The 17,038-nt window shown below is 35.5% G+C and overlaps 1 protein-coding gene across 1 annotated transcript; it reads left to right on the top strand.

Moving 5' to 3' along the window:
- The first annotated feature begins 3,256 nt into the window (after positions 1-3,256).
- Positions 3,257-13,336, top strand: dnaaf4 (dynein axonemal assembly factor 4). The gene is made up of 9 exons (XM_030136247.1): positions 3,257-3,379; positions 6,659-6,806; positions 7,937-8,070; positions 8,900-9,089; positions 9,153-9,295; positions 10,473-10,582; positions 10,670-10,823; positions 11,955-12,060; positions 13,040-13,336. Exons 1-9 carry the CDS (start codon positions 3,257-3,259, stop codon positions 13,186-13,188), a joined length of 1,257 nt encoding a protein of 418 aa, XP_029992107.1. The 3' UTR covers positions 13,189-13,336.
- The last annotated feature ends 3,702 nt before the right edge of the window (positions 13,337-17,038 follow it).

The raw sequence follows: 17,038 nt of genomic DNA, 5'->3' as shown, positions 1-17,038 counted from the left end.
CTTCCAGTTTGTTCATATCATTGATTCAGATATGACTCTGATAAGTTCACAAAAATAGAAATTACAACCCAGAGAGTTCTCGAAGCAGGTGAAACCCTCCCCTTTGTTCCAGTGTGTCCATAAAGATAAAGCACATCCTCTGTTTAATCAGTACAGATGAGTATTAGGTCTTATCTGTGGACATCAGTTTCTCCTTCTACTGTGGTTTACACTGAGCGACTGCTTCACATTCATCTGATTAGATATGTTTCGGTTTCCTCATAATCAGGCTCCATGGTTTTGAGTTTTGTTTTGGTTTTTTTTGTTTTTTTTTTAGGGAAATTTAACCTCCACAGATCCAGAAAAGTCAAAGTTTTGGCTGTTTTACATTAAATAATTGTCTTGATTTGAACAGCAAAATGTAACAGGTCTTTCAGATAAATTTCATTATGATATTTTTAATAGAATGTCCTTTGCTGTGGATGTTTTTTCTTTCTTTCTTTCTTTCTTTCTTTCTTTATTTATTTATAACCCCATTTTGATTCAGTTTTTAGTTTGTTGCTTTATTTGTTAAAACTTTAGCAGCAAAACTGTTGGTTGAATTCATACCAAACTGGGTTTATAGATTGCCAGTGACCCAGAATAGATGTGATTACATTTTGGGAAAAGTTGGTCAAAGTTCAGATTTTTTATGAATTTTTAAAATCTTTCTTTTTCCCATTTACTTATAAAGGATGAAACTTCACATGTCTATAAAAACATCAATTTTGTTTCAATTTACTTCAAACTTGTCACATATATAGAGGCAATTGTTATACATCGCTCTGACATAAAGCTAAGGCATATGTATTTTTTCACATTTTGGGTAAATATCTTAACCCCCCCCACCACCACCACCACCACCACCATTTACCTAACATTATGGTACTCCACCATTATAAAGAATAGGAAAATTAGTCAAAAAAAAAAGGCATCCATAAAAAAATTCGTCATTTCTAATCAACCCATTCTGAATTTTTTCATTCATTCATTCATTCATTTTCTGAACTCGCTTTATCCTCACTAGGGTCACTTGGAGCCTATCCCAGCTACATAGGGGCGAAGGACGGGTACACCCTGGACAAGTCGCCAGTTCATCACAGGGCTGAACATATAGCTCACATTCACACCTATGGGCAATTTAGATTAACCCATTAACCTATCAGTGCATGTCTTTGGATGGTGGGAGGAAGCCGGAGTACCCAGAGAGAACCCACGCAGACACGGGGAGAACATGCAAAGTCCACACAGAAAGGTCCCACCCCCTGTCGACTGGTGTTGGAATCGAACCCAGGACCTTCTTGCTGTGAGGCACGAGTGCTAACCACTGCACAACGTGTCACCTGAATTATTATTATTATTATTATTTTTAAACTTGTTTTAATAAATGAATGCCATTTAGAAACTGATTAAACTTGCTGTGGGTTAAAATTTTGAGCTCTGGGGTGAAGGTTAGAGTCTGTGACCTTGAAATAATATCAAGTAAACAATATCAAAACAGAAAAAAGTAATGAAAACAGAGTGTGCATTTATTTTTTTCAACTTCATGAACATTATCACAACATAAGGGTGTATAATAAGCTACAATATGTATGAGGGCCGAGGTTTGTTGTGCCTGGCACCGCTGGTTTGTTTGTTTGTTCGTCCCTACAGAGGACATGACATCTATATTTATCTGAGGTTTTCAAGGAGCTTAAGTCTTCATTTCCATTGGTGGTATTTAACTAGTAATTATTCAAAGTAGGTTATTTTAACATTTAAGGCATTGTTTTATCCTTTTCCAGACTTTAATTCAAAGAGGTTGTGAGATAAATTGAACAAAATTAACCTTTTAATTTTCTCCTATTTAAGTTCCAAAGATAAGAACCACAGGGTCAAAATGCGTCAATGACAACTCATTTAAAGGGAAAAACCTTTAGTTTCAAAATATTTACATTAAATTTAGCTGAAACAGTTCCGTCCCCCTTTGTTTTAACTTTTTTCTTTTTTACAGGATTGTAATTTAATGTTCAGTTGATGTTTTTTTTTTTGTTTGTTTGTTTGTTTTTTTACTGAAAAGTCACTTTTTCTTCAGTTCTCTCTGTTTTAATATAACCATTGAATTTAGTCTGAGTTTTAATGAACACCTACATGATCAGTGAATTAAATATAGAAAATAAAGGATCTACACTGAAAAATGTAAAATACAGAATGTTGTCTTATGTCATTTGTCATATACTTGTTCCCATATTCGTATTATTTGGATGTTGGATGCTCTGTTTTACCACCTGCTAATGGACTCTATGCACAGCCTCACTACTTCCTGAATTTCACGTGCGTCCTTTATTTCCTGTCTTTCATTATTGGACACACTGATTAATCCAGGTGTGCCTAATTAATCAGTTGTCCCAACAAGTAGCAGACACACCTGGATTAATCAGTGTGTCCAATAATGAAAGACAGGAAACAAAGGACCCTCCTGACATTCAGGAAGTAGTGCGGCTGTGCACAGAGTCCATTAAGCTTCTATCACGTGTCTCACTGTTAGCCAATCATATCAGTCAACTGACGTGACGAACCGAATCCTAATGTTTACGACAGTCTTGTGCTTTACGACAGTTTCCAGCAAAGTAGATTTGTTCACCTGACGGGAAATGTTAGTGACACTTTTGGTGACTGGTTATTTATATAGCTTTGGCGATGTTATGAAGTAGTTAAAAAAAAAAAGAAAAGTAATTATAATGTTTGTTTAATGCACGGTTCGGCCTCAAGTACCGTAAATTAATGTCATCTGTCGCTACACCTCAAACTATTAGTTTTCTCACAAAATGATAATTTAGTTAATGTTATATCTCATCATGTGCCGTTGTAATGTACTGGTCTATGTTTAAGATGTTAAAGATCATCACAGAGGTCGTCTAATAGTTCTGGAGTCAACCGTTTTACTCTAAATAGTCGTTTATTCAGTCAACGGAAAATCTGTCATCATCGGACTCCATTCAGACCGAACAGACCCCCACCCACCCACCAGGCCGCGACGCAGTTACACCCGGACCATAGAATCCGAGGACTTTAGTAAAAAAAAAAAAAAATCAACTTCTGTTACAACTTTTCAGTTCTGATATTTCCAACGGACCGGAACGCAGCACCGCTCCGTGGTCACCATAGCAACGGGACGCCGTGCAGCCGCAGTGCGTTCGTCGTCGTCGTAGAATTGACCAGTTTTTATGTTGTTTTGCGGTGAAAACAGCAGCGGAAAATGCCCGTCCTGGTCCCGGACTACACCTGGACCCAGACCCAGTCCACAGTCCACATCCACCTGCCCCTGAAAGGCGCCAAACCCGGGCGCGTGCACGTCACATCCACAGATGAATACCTGAAGGTAAATATATGAAAGGATATTTAACTGATCCAACACCAGAGACGCTCTGGGCTTTCCTCTTCATCTGTAATTATAAGGAAAAGGAAGTTTTACTGTCACTGAATGTTTTCACACTGTCATTTAAACGGTTAAAAACCTGAAAATATTGAATGTTTGGTAGTTTTGAGCAGAGCTGAAACTGTTAAAGAGATTTATGCAAAACATAATTATGATGAAATATGATTAGACTCATCAAAATCTACATTATATTGTATAAAAGACAGGGAATACACACAAAAAATGACGTTTTTTTTTTTTTTTTGTAAATTCAGATACAGGCCTGAAAACTTTAACTTCTACTGAACCCTTAGTGACACCTCAGGTCATTTTTATACTTTTTTTTCTTATTATTTTGTCTGTATTATTGTTTATGAATGTCTCCTCTTTTTTTTGGCCATTTTTCAATCAAATGTCAATGACTCTTACAGGTCTATTATTATCAGTGACGTGCAGTGGGGTTCATGGCTGGGGAGGCACTGAGTCTTTCAGAGCCAGATCTACAAATATATGGTGGCCTGAGAACAGTGGCGGCTGCTCGTCTTTCAGACAGGGGAAGCTCATTGTCAGCTTACATAAAAAAAAAAAAAAAAGTCAAGTTATTTAAACATACATTCGGCCCTCCGTTCCTTTTTAAGAAAATGCTCAGTGACCTTATCGTACCAAGTAGACGTCTTTTCCAGGGACTGGACCAGTGTCCTCTCTGCTTAGGCCTCTTGCCTTGGCCCATTGTGTTGCAGGTGTCAGACTTCAGCCTTTATAAACTACAGATGCTCCTTTCACTCCGACCTAGCCGACAGGATGATTGATTTAACTATCTACAAAACGATATTAAACTCGAACAAGAAATGATTAAATTATGTAACCGAAACAAGAAAATGCTGAAATTATGTCAAATTGAAACAAAGAAGTACAATGAGTGTTTTATTTACAGTGCAAGAAATGAACGAGTAATTTCATAGTGGTTTCTCTGATTTCACAGCAGAATGTGCGACGGTATTAAACTGAACTGTGTCAGTGAAGGAGCAGATCTGAAAATAGCTGTCAATCAAACGGGATTCAGCCTTTCGACTGATCCTCCAATCAGCACGTGGGATTCTGGCGTCCAGCCTGGCTGAGCTCCGCCCACAGCTCCATTCACCCCCAGAGACGTCCGGCGTCCGGGGGCGGGACAACATCGTGGCATTTATCCAATTACTGTCCAGTTCTGAGGCAATGAAAACAACTGTTCCACTCAGTCCCACTGAAGCCCACAGACGCCCGCAGTCTACGGACAAATGCACTGAGCAGAGGTCGAATGAAAAAACAGCGCAACGGGAATGTATGAGAAGTGAACAACATCGCGTCCGTTGATTTGTGATAAAGCTGATTCTGAACGAACTCATCTGTGAGATGAACGTGTTCTAACACATTTGTGGTCAATGAAACGTCAACACAACCGAACATATTTACCCATTTAATTTTCGTAATTTTAGGGGAAGCCGGGCTTCCCTTGCAGTCTGTGAGAAATCGCCACTGCCTGAGAAACTGGAATAGAGAGAGTGAGCAAAAGGAATGGCCTGGGTATACGGGCTCTGCATCAAGTCAGCATAGGTAGACTGGCAGGAACTCAACAGGAAACATTCAAAAAGAGCCATTTCAAACTAAAAATAAAAAAAGTTTATGGTCTTACCTTTATTTATACATGAAATGTAATCCTCCATTCTTGATGAGGTGAATTAAAGTGTATAAAAAAGAACGAAGAAGATTATAAGCGCATGAATCTGTGGACTCACTGGCGCCATCTCTCATGAGGCAGGGGTACTGTTTGCCTCCCCTAGTGACTTTTTCACTGCGGTTTTATGATTCATCTGCGAGCCTAAACACATTACAGAAATACATTCCATATGTTATGCAGATTATGGAAGGATAGAGCATATAATCAGAGTGTTTGAAAGCATTTTAACTGCGATATACAGAGGGACAGCAACACAATATTTTCAGCAGAGTTCATGAGGAGGAGACAGTTCTGCGGGAGGCACAGCACAGCGCTGCCTCCTCCCTGTATTTGAACGGAGCATGCGGAAATTCTGCTATTCTAATTGACAAAAAAATAAAAATAAAAAAATAATAATAATATTGGATTCGAACGGAAAATGAGTTTATAGGACATACCAACTGAAAACTATCAACATTTCTTATATTTTATGGTTAAGTATTTTTTTCTTTTCAAGAATGACAAGGGAGGCTCTGCCTCCCCTGCCTCCTCTGACTGCACGTCACTGATTATTATATTGTTATGGATTTGATCTATTATCCAAAAATGCATAATAATGACCTGGAGTCACTAAGGGTTAAAGTAGAAGGTTAACATCTGAAACATGAAACATCGTTTTTAGTGTAACCCCCCCGCCTAATTCATTACATTCTAATATCTAATTTTCCATAAATAACAGTGACATTGTGTATCCAAATAGGGGCAAAATCCTGAAAATGATTGAACCTTTGGTCGTTTTGATCAGAGCTGAAGTGGTTTAACAGATTTATACACAAAAAAATATAAATATATGATGATTTTGTATCAGTTTGTGTCAGTTGAAGATAATCTGTTAAGGTTTTGTCTTGAAATGTTTATTAAAACAGTTAAAGACCTAGCTACAACAGTTTTTTATGGTGAATTCCAAATTAATTTCTCTTGATATTTAACGTTTTTTAAGTGATTTATCACCATTTACTTTAATATTACTGTCTGTATTTTAAATTTTTTAGTGTAAATCCTGTATTTTCTATATTTCATTCACCGATCATGTAGATGTTCATTAAAGCTCAAATTCAAAGGTTATATCAAAAACACAGAAAACTGAAGAAAAAGTGACTATTTAATTCAAATCTATCATTAACTGAAAAGAAAACAAATGTCTACAAGCTTATTTTGTTCATTTTGTGGCTTAAATTATTTTTGCTACTTATTTTATTGATTTATTGTTAGGTTTTTTGCATTTTATGGATTACTTTGGCAATTTTCATTTTTCTTTTTTTGCTTTATTTTACGTAATTTTTAACATATTTTCCATGTTATTTATTATTTTGTCCATTATTTAAACCATTTTTGTTCATTTTATTTATTCATTTATATAAACCCAGTGTGTCCATCCACTGTCACTGGTTTTACTGGTGAATCAGTTGTAGATGACGGTGAGTGTCTGTTTGATGAACATGTTCGTCCTGTATCTGGATCGTGGTTTTGTTTCTCTTCGTCCACAGGTTCATTTCCAGCCTTTCCTGTTGGAGGTTTTCCTGTTTCAACCTGTGGACGACGACAGAAGCACAGCAAGGATCGGAAACGGAGTTGCGAACATTACTTTGTACAAGAAAACCAACAACCAGTGGGAACAACTGATGATAAACACAAGTAAGAGTCCATTTATCATGTAGATGTTCATTAAAACTCAGAGTTAATTCAAAGTTGTTGTTTTTTTTAAATCAAAATAGAGAAAACTGAAGGAAAAATGACTTTTTCAGTAAAATCTATCATTAACTGAACCTAAGCCCAATGTCTACAACCACATTTTGTTCATGAGACTTGTTATTTTGTTAAGTTTTTATTCATTTTTTATTGATTTTTTGTTAATTTTGTTGCCTATTTTATTATTATTATTCCATTTTGTTCAATTTGTCGCTTATTTTGTTCATGTTATTTATTATTTTGTTGCTTTATCGTTTGTTTTCGTTTATTTCGTTAACTTTGGCTGTTTTTAGTTCATTTTGTTGCGTATTTGATTCTTTTTTAAATTCATTTTAGTCGATTCTTTTGCATATTTTTTTTTCACATTATTCATTATTTTGTAAATATTTTGTTTGGTTTTTGTTCATTTTATTTATTATTTAACCTCTGAACGTCCAAACAGGTTTTATCTGATGACCGTGAAAAGATGACAAACTGTATTTTACAACAGTTATTTACATATATTGATAGGATTAGTGGATCAACAGATATTAAACAGTTTATATCAGTGGATGGTTTAGGTTAGAAGTGGAAATTTGGGTCTTTAAGGGTTAATTTTGAAGGTTATGAAAGAGTTAAAGAGAGTTTTACATCCACGTGCCTGAAATATTGACTGAATTCATAGAAAGGATCGAAAGAAAATGCAAATGTATGCTTGTTTTCCGGTCACAGAATGTTCTTTTATTAAAATATATACACAAAATAAACTGAAAAGTGATCAAATATGACGTGTATGTCTCTGCATAAACATCACTAGATTATTCATTGACACTCAAAACTGTAACTACCAGAAAAAGAACTTCCTTTAATGAAACACCAATAATATTGAAAACAATAAACACAGTTTTCCCTGATAACATGTTGAACAGTTTTTCCAATTACAGACACAGTATTTACACAGATAATATCAGCTCATAGAACCAACATAATGACAGATTTAATGTGAAATATCAGAACACTGATATCAGGTTCTCCATCATTTTATTCAGATCATGACAAACCATTAAATAAACGTTATAATTGTTGATGTTTTTCAGCCGATAAGGAAGTGATGAAGCAGATCAGAATGAAGGCGCTGATGAAAAACCAGGAAAAACTCACAGCTGAATCCAAAACCAAAACCCAGAAACGCCAGGAAGAACGAAAATACACACTTCAGTCGATGATGAAGGTAAGAAACACTGACCCTGAATCTGACGTCCACCTCAGACTAGCCCTCTGGTACCTGGGTGAGCAGAATATGCACACTTTACACTTCATGTTATTAAAGGTCAAATTATTTCACACAACTTGTTTTAGGTCAGAATTCAGAAGTTTTTCATTTTTTCATAATTTTTTAAATTCGGAGCCATCCACTAAAATCAACACATTATAAACACTGTTAAATTCCTACACTAACACCCTTCTACCAAGTGAGTACAAAATGCACACTGACACATTTTTAACATCTAACATTTGACCTAGAACAAAAAAAAGTAAATTAACCACTGTTGGTGTTAATCATTGACATATGACAGGATGAAAAAATAAAAACAATAACTAATCCAATTTATATGTAGAATATTGAAAAAAAGTTTTTTGCCTCAACAGAATTTTTTTTTAGTTTATTATTAATAAGTACAAATATTCAACATAAAATGATGATCAGTTTCCATCATGTCTTTTATGTGTTTCGTTACCTGAAACATCCAGTTTTTACCTGGATGGAACTGAGCATGTGCAGACGGATCATGTGGGTTTAACGGACCAATACTGTGGTTTGTTTACATTACAAACATGGCATTTAAAGGGTTAAAAATATGGCAGTTATTGAGTATTTGGTATTTTTGTTTATGGATCAAGTTGATGAGATAAGTTAAAAACAAACTGAAGATCATTCTGTCATTACTACGATAGTGTGCACATAATGCACTGTAGGTGTTTAAAGGACTTCTATGGGCGGATACCGTACGGTTTAGAACATCCAAAAACTACAGATTAAAATGGGTTTTATGTTTCAGCTCGAGGACGAAGAAAGAGACAGTATTCGGAAAATAAAAGACACCGAACGAAAGAAAACCACGGCAGAACTGGAGGAGTGGCAGACGAAGCAGAAGGGCGAGGAAGACGCCCGAGTCCAGAGGAAAGAAAAAGAACGATCACATGGAGGAAAGAACAAACCCGGTAACGGATCAAACCCGTTAACAGAACGTCCCTCATCAGTCTACAGTATGTGTCTGGGTTTTGGGTCGAATAATCCGTTTTTCTGCTTAGATCGTAGAAGCGTCAGTGAAGTAAAGAAACCAGAACAAAAACATCTTCCTGCTCCGAGGGCGGCTGGAAATATTCAAGTCAAGTTCACGCCACGAGTTTTCCCGACAGCGCTTCGAGAATCCAGAGTCGCAGAGGAGGAAGAGGTGAGGAAAACAAACGTTGACTCCCACTGGTTCACCACAGTCGTCCTGAATGGACATGACTCCGCCCATCGCAGACGTACACAATGATTTTGTTCAGAATCATTTGTATCTGATTCCATTTGCATAGTTACCACAGATTCTGCTGGTATTATCAAATAGACACTGGTACATACACGGGTGGTCATAATGAACCTGTTACAGTTATAATTATGTACAGTGTGTGGTTGTGGATGTGGTGTTGGTTGTGCTCATTGTTCTTGGTGCAGACGTTTGGTTGTAATGATTCCAGATCTCTGTAGATCTTCATCACCTCTGTAGTTTGTCTTTCAATGACTTGTTGACCTTCTCAGATGGAGTCTCCTGTTGTTTTTGTTGCATTTAATGTGATGGAATTGGACTTGTTTATGACACATGATGTTACTGAGGATGAGAAACATGTAAACAATGAACAGCAGAGGATCAAATACTGAGCCCTGGGGTACGCCGTCACACCGAAGGGTGTCTCTATGTGGGATAGAAGAGAGAGAGACAAAGCATCCACCTAAAAACAGCTGTAGTTTACTGTATGGTTACTGTAGTTTACTGTTGTTTACTGTAGTTTTACCTTATGTTTGCTGTAGTTCACTGTCATTTACTGTAGTTTACTGTTGTTTACTGTTGTTTACTGTATGTTTACTGTAGTTTGCCTTATGTTTACTGTATGTTTGCTATAGTTTACTGTCATTTACTGTAGTTTATTGTATGTTTGCTGTAGTTTACTGTATGTTTTCTGTAGTTTTCTGTATGTTTACTGTAGTTTTTCTGTAGTTTACTGTCATTTACTGTAGTTTTCTGTATGTTTACTATTGTTTGCTGTAGTTTACTGTAGTTTACTGTAGTTTTCTGTATGCTTACTGTAGTTTACTGTATGTTTACTGTATGTTTACTGTAGTTTTCTGTATGTTTACTGTAGTTTTTCTGTAGTTTACTGTCATTTACTGTAGTTTACTGTATGTTTACTATTGTTTGCTGTAGTTTACTGTAGTTTACTGTAGTTTTCTGTATGCTTACTGTAGTTTACTGTATGTTTACTGTATGTTACTCCAGTTTACTGTAATTTTCTGTATGCTTACTGTAGTTTACTGTAGTTTTCTGTATGTTTACTGTAGTTTACTTAATGTTTGTCATTTTCCAACAGTGGCTTCGAAAACAGGCTGAAGCCAGACGTTCAGTTAATGCAGAAGTGGAAGAACTGAAGGACCTGAAGGACGAGGAGAGGAATCCTGACTGGTTGAAGGAGAAGGGGGAGTGAGTCCCATCACTTCTGAACACATTTAATACAAACGTGTGTGTGTTTTCAAATGAAATCTAACTGAAGCAACTGTTGGTTTTCAGTCGTTGTTTTTTAACTGGGGATTACCTGGGTGCGGTGAACGCCTACAACCTGGCCATCAGACTCAACAGGAAGATTCCAGCTCTGTACTCCAACCGGGCAGCATGTCACCTGAAGTTAAAGAACCTCCACAAGGCCATCGAAGACTGTTCTCAGGTCAGCACCGTGGCTTAAATCTGGAAATGGTTAATAGAATCACTGACCTACATTTACACCCATATGTGTTCAGTTATTCCCAACAGGTTATTCTCTTTATTCTGTTTTTCTTCTCCTGGTTTCTCTGCTTCCAGTCGTGTATTTGTATGTTGGAGTGTTCATCCAATCAGATTTCGCCATCATGTGTTGCCGGGTAAAACAAATCTGCCCCGAGCTTAGAATCAACAGTTCAGCCTCTGGAGCGAAAAATAAGTGGAATGAACCTGTTGATTTAACCAATCAGATTCCACATTGGCCACACGGGGGCAATGTAGAAGCTGTACAATAACGCCGGCATTTGATTGGACGATCAAAGCGCATAGAAACTATAAACCACACCTGTAGAGATAGATCAAATCTGTTGGTTTAGATTTAAAGTCTGTTTTCAACCTACATCGGTGACAGAGAAGAAATGGATGTGAATCCATCCATTCAGACAGACTCCACCCTGTATTGTGGGGGCGGAGCCTATCCTGGTTAGCTGTAGGTGAAGGCGAGATTAACCCTGAACCTGATGCCAGTTCATCACAGGACTAAAAATATCCGTAAATAAATAAATAGATAAAACTTTCCAAAAACACCAACTCTGAATTAAAGCAACAATGACCAACGTGAACAAAACCTAAAATATAAAATAATTTTTGCTTTTGTTTCCCTCCAGATTTGCTTTTTGGTGCCAATAACACTTAAAATAAAATACCTTTTTATAGTCATTTAATAAAACATTTTTAATAAAACAGCTTTTCACAGTGAGAGACCTTTAACAAATATACTTTCGTGAGTCATATTTAATTAATAATTAAAAGAAATAGTTCTTTTTATTTTTTTCTGTGTCCATATGATCCAGTAGAGCATCTGATAATGTTCATATTTTTGTTCACAATGATTTGATAATTAATCCATTTAATAATAGTGGAGTTAGTTCAGTTCAGGATTTGCAGATGCTCCTGTTGGATGTGATGAGGAGTTTGACAGAATGATGATGTCACTGGATTTACGAAGACGCTTTTACTACTACTACTCTGTGTGTGTGTGTGTGTGTGTGTGTGTGTGTGTGTGTTTGTGTGTGTTTGTGTGTGTGTGTGTGTTCAGGCTCTTTCCCTGTTGACTCCACCGGTTCAGTCCAACGCTGCCTCCAGGGTCAGAGTTCACGTCCGTCGAGGCACAGCCTTCTGTCACCTGCAGCTCTACACTGAAGGTGGGAACACCTTATTAGACGAGAAACAGAAAAGAAAACAACTAGAAACAGAAAAAAACAACTAGAAACACATAAAAATGGAATGTTTTCACAGCAGAGATGTTCAGGTTCTACATTCAGACCAATAAAAGTGGATCAGAACCAGTAAAATAAGATAATGACAAATACAAACTTTTCTCTATGTTTTAGAGTAAAATCGGTAAAATTACTATATGAAAATATTTTCATCCACAAACTATCCTTTAAAAAAACGTGAAAAATATGAACATATATAATGTGATCACAGTGGATCTACAAATACACACAACATTTAATAACAGACAAAATATTGGTACAATTACACTGATTTATATGAAGGGTCTGTTCATATTTGTTCAGTTTATTCCCATTTTGGTGAAAGAATAGTTTGTAAATGTAAAAATTTTCATGTAATTTTACTCTTTTTTTTTTTTTTTTTTTTTTTTTTTTTACACACAAAAAAAAAAAAAAAACATTAGTATTTGTCATTATTGATGTATTATTCTGATATTATTTTACTGGTTCTGATCCGCTTTCGCTCATATTGGTCTGAATGTGGACCCGGAACTAATATGATTTTAACATCATTTATTATCTTTTAACTCTAACAAAGTTGAGGTCATATTACATTTTTTTTGCAGATTAAGTTTATTGACTTACATTCATTTTATGTCAGCTGATGAAACAGTAATTAAACGGTAAAATAATATGACGGCATTAAAGGAATAAACACCAGTAACAGTCGGTTCTGGGTTTATCTGAGGTCAAATGTTAGAAATATTTATCATATAAATGGCACAAGTCAACTGGTTTTAGGTATTTTATGAAGGAAATGTTACTTATCATATCTTCAGTGTAATTATTGTATGTCATAAACTCAGCCCACGGAAGGGACTGGACTCCTTGGGGGCCAGTTTTGGCCCACGGGTCGTATGTTTGTAAATGTGTCCGGTTCTTGCAGGTCTACTGGACTACCAGGCGGCTCTGAACATCGACCCTGAAAACCAAGCTCTGCAGGCGGACGCTCAGAGGATCAGGAACGTCATCCAGGGCTTGGAACCCGAAACACAGCAGAACACGACTAAAGGATGTGAAAGTCCAAACCATTAGAATGAACTGGACACCTTCTGTTAGTGTGAGTACAGCACCCTCATGTGGTCAAACCTCACATGACACTGAACCAGATGGAATACTGGGATCTTCAGACATGAATCAGAAAAAAATCACAGCTGGTTGTATCAGTTTCAGCCTTAATAGAGCATTTATTAAGACAAATCATTGTACTTTTGGATATATAAGTGGTTTTTTGTAGTTTAATCACAGAGTTCAGAGGCTAAAAACCAGCACACACAGCAGTACAAATACCAACTATAATACAAATAAGTGAACAAATACAACAAACTGAATAAACTACTGAAAAAATGAGGTGAAACGATGCTTAAAAGAGAAAGTTGATAGAAGCTCATATTTAAAGCTTGTACATAAAGTTGTAATCTTTAAATAGCAGTCTTTGTAATAACTTAAAGCCATAATAAGTCACATTTCTTTGATAAAATATCTAAAACGGTTGACTTGAACATCCTTTATATCAGATGTTTCCAACCTTCCCATAACTTTTCTTTACTCTGGATCCTGCAGCTGTCGTATTGAATGTATATCAACAAATATAATAAGTCATATATGACCTTGTCTATAAGCCTGGTTTCTGTACGGGGTTTCATTAGAGTTGAAATATAAACATATGTATAAATACATTTATAAACATATATAAAGTCATTATTCCTACTTCTCTACAACTGTAGGTGTGTTGGCATCCAGCTGTTTTTATTTGCACATAAAGAAAAAAAAATTGCATCAACAAAACCTGGCAGCCCTTCTTAGAGTATTTAGGTAGAATTCCTATTCACCCAGAGTGACTAGAAGACTCGAAGTAAATATTCAAGGCAGAGTGTTTCACAAAAATGACCGCTGTTGCAAAATCACTTGTGCTTTATATGTGTTTAACTGGGCAGGTTCCGCATGTAACGCAAGTGGACACGATGGGTTACACATGAAACCTGGACTGAAACTGAGATTCATGAAAAACCCATGTCTGGATTAGAAAAACCACTAGGATCGACAAATTTAACACAGTGTCTTTATTTATAGTCTATATAACACCATTTACAGACATGTTTTCAAAATAAAACGCACTGACACTTAGGTAGCTTTTCCTGTCCCAATTTTAGTCCTATTTTTAGCCCCAATATTTTATTAAAATTCATTAATTATGGGATGGCTCAGAGCAAGAGTTTGATTTTTTTTAGCATTTATCTGAGGTCATCATTAAGTCCATTCTGGGAGGAAACATGTCTAAATTTTTATTTTTTTATTGGGTCTAAAAAGATGGAAAAGTGCCAGATACCAAAAAAATAAACCCAGTTTCATGGGCAGACCCATATGTAAACATTTTCATTATGCAGCTTTACAGTACTTTGGCAGTTTTTTGCTTTACAACAAAGAGAAAAAATCCAGTTAGTCATTATTTATAGGTTACAATGATAGTGTGTATATATATATATATATATATATATATATATATATATATATATATATATTTTTTTTTTTTATTTTTATTTTTTTTTAATTTTATTCAAGTTTTTATTTGATTTTGTAATGAAGAATTTACATGTTTTACATTCACATGCACACATAACATTTTACAAAAACAATCTATCTGTATATTTATTTTCCTGTGTATATCTCCATTGCCTTCACCTCTTGGTTTCTTATCCCTTTTTTTTTTTTTTTGAACAAAGAACATTAATAAACAAGAAAAGCATCATAATCATTTCTTCCTTGTGCCAGTATCAACATTTCCTGAAGATTTCATGAGAATCCATCCATAACTTTTTGAGTCATCTTGCTAACACACAAACACGCAAACACACAAAGCAAAGTGATCACAATACCTCAACATTATAATACTAAAAACAACAGTAATATCGTAGTTAAACAACAGTGGGTGTCACATTTTGTTCCGTTTTAGTGTTCATAAAGTCCATCTATGGTTTCCAGCATTCCTCAAATTTGTCCTGTTCTAGTCTCAATGCAAATGTGAGTTTCTCCATCTGGGAAATTTCTTTATTAATTTCTATCCAATCTTCTATATAACGATAGTGTTTTACTGTAGATCAGATAGGTCTGTGTGAGACCTCTGAACTCCCCTTATTGTTAATTTGTTCATTTGATGGGAGGGCTTGGACTCTTTGACGTCCGGTTTTGGCCCAGGGGCCGTATGTTGGACACCCCTGGGTTGGAGTTGGCTGTAGTGGTGCTGGTGTCCACTGGACCCACTCTGTTCACTTCATGGTGTTTGATGGTGTTTGATGTTGAGGGATTGGACTGGTTTTCAGATTGTTGGGTCTGATGAGGTCGGGATAATCGACGCCGCCCTGTTCTCGGGGTTAAACGCTTATTTTACTGAGAATGTGAAGTGCAAATTGAAGTGGACTGATGGGACCACACAGACCCGGGTCATGGGAAGGATCTGACGTGGGTCCGCCGTTTAATCTGCCGTCTCTATAATAGATGCATATCAGAGCTTTGTCCACGTCCTCAGTCCTTCATCATTAAATCATATAAAGCTCATGACGCCTCAGCAGGTTTTAATGGGAGTCCATTATAATCAGAACAGACACCCCCCCCCCCCCCCCCCGGCCTCCGTCAAGTTTAGAATTACATTTAATTACATTAGTATTTTAGAGTTGTATTGTTGGTGTATTTTAGTTTATTGTACTATATTTCTGTGTATTCTATTGAATTCTACTATATTTTAGTATATTTCAGTGTAATCTAAATTTATTTTGTGTGTATTTTAGTGTATTCTAGCATAGTTTTGTATATTGTAGTGCATTTTAGTTTATTTTTTGAGCATTTTGGTGTATTTTAGTCTCTTCTAGCATATTTCTGTGTATTTTAGTGTATTCAAGTATATTTCAGTGTATTTCTTTAGTGTAATCTAAATTTATTTTGTGTGTATTTTAGTCTATTCTAGCATAGTTTTGTATATTATAGTGGATTTTAGTTTATTTTTTGAGTACTTTAGTCTCTTCTAGCATATTTTAGTGTATGATTTGAGCATGTTAGTGTATTTTTTGTGTATTCTAGTGTATTCTGGCATATTTTTGTGTATTTTAGTGAATTCTAGCATATTTTTTGTATATGTTAGTGTATTTCTTTAGTGTAATCTACATTATTTTGTGTGTATTTTAGTGTATTCTAGCATAGTTTTGTATATTGTAGTGCATTTTAGTGTATTTTAGTCTCTTCTAGCATATTTCTGTGTATTTTTGTGTATTCTAGTATATTTTAGTGTATTTCTTTAGTGTAATCTAAATTTATTTTGCATTTATTTTAATCTATTCTAGCAGTTTTGTATATTATAGTGGATTGTAGTTTATTTTTTGAGTACTTTATTCTATTCTAGCCTATTTTAGTGTATGATTTGAGCATGTTAGTGTATTTTTTGTGTATTCTAGTGCATTCTGGCATATTTTTGTGTATTTTAGTGAATTCTAGCATATTTTTTGTATATTTTAGTGTATTTCTTTAGTGTAATCTACATTATTTTGTGTTTATTTTAGTGTATTCTAGCATAGTTTTGTATATTGTAGTGCATTTTAGTGTGTTTTTGAGCATTTTAGTGTATTTTTTGAGTATTTTATTCTATTCTAGCATATTTTTGTGTATTTTAGTGCATTTTATTGTATTTTTTGGAGCATTTTAGTGTATTTTTTGTATATTTTAGTTCTATTCATGATACATGTTGTGTTTTTTTTTTTTTTTAACATTTTTCACTTTCACTTGAAGACCTCGACCACACACCCTGCCCTCCGTCACCATCACAATCCAAACCTAGAAACACCCACAAAGCTGCTTTTCTTATTTTTTGTCCTGGTCTTTTTTCTAATCTCCTAAT

The sequence above is a fragment of the Sphaeramia orbicularis genome, chromosome 6 (assembly GCF_902148855.1).
Source record: "Sphaeramia orbicularis chromosome 6, fSphaOr1.1, whole genome shotgun sequence".
Taxonomy (NCBI): domain Eukaryota; kingdom Metazoa; phylum Chordata; class Actinopteri; order Kurtiformes; family Apogonidae; genus Sphaeramia; species Sphaeramia orbicularis.
This window is presented reverse-complemented; position numbering and strand designations above follow the sequence as displayed.

Excerpts from the sequence above, each read along its gene's own strand:
- dnaaf4 (XM_030136247.1), top strand. The coding sequence starts at position 3,257 with ATGCCCGTCCTGGTCCCGGACTACACCTGGACCCAGACCCAGTCCACA. Across the intron at positions 6,807-7,936 it reads ACAACTGATGATAAACACAA|CCGATAAGGAAGTGATGAAG; the intron begins GTAAGAGTCCAT and ends GATGTTTTTCAG. Across the intron at positions 9,296-10,472 it reads GAGTCGCAGAGGAGGAAGAG|TGGCTTCGAAAACAGGCTGA; the intron begins GTGAGGAAAACA and ends ATTTTCCAACAG.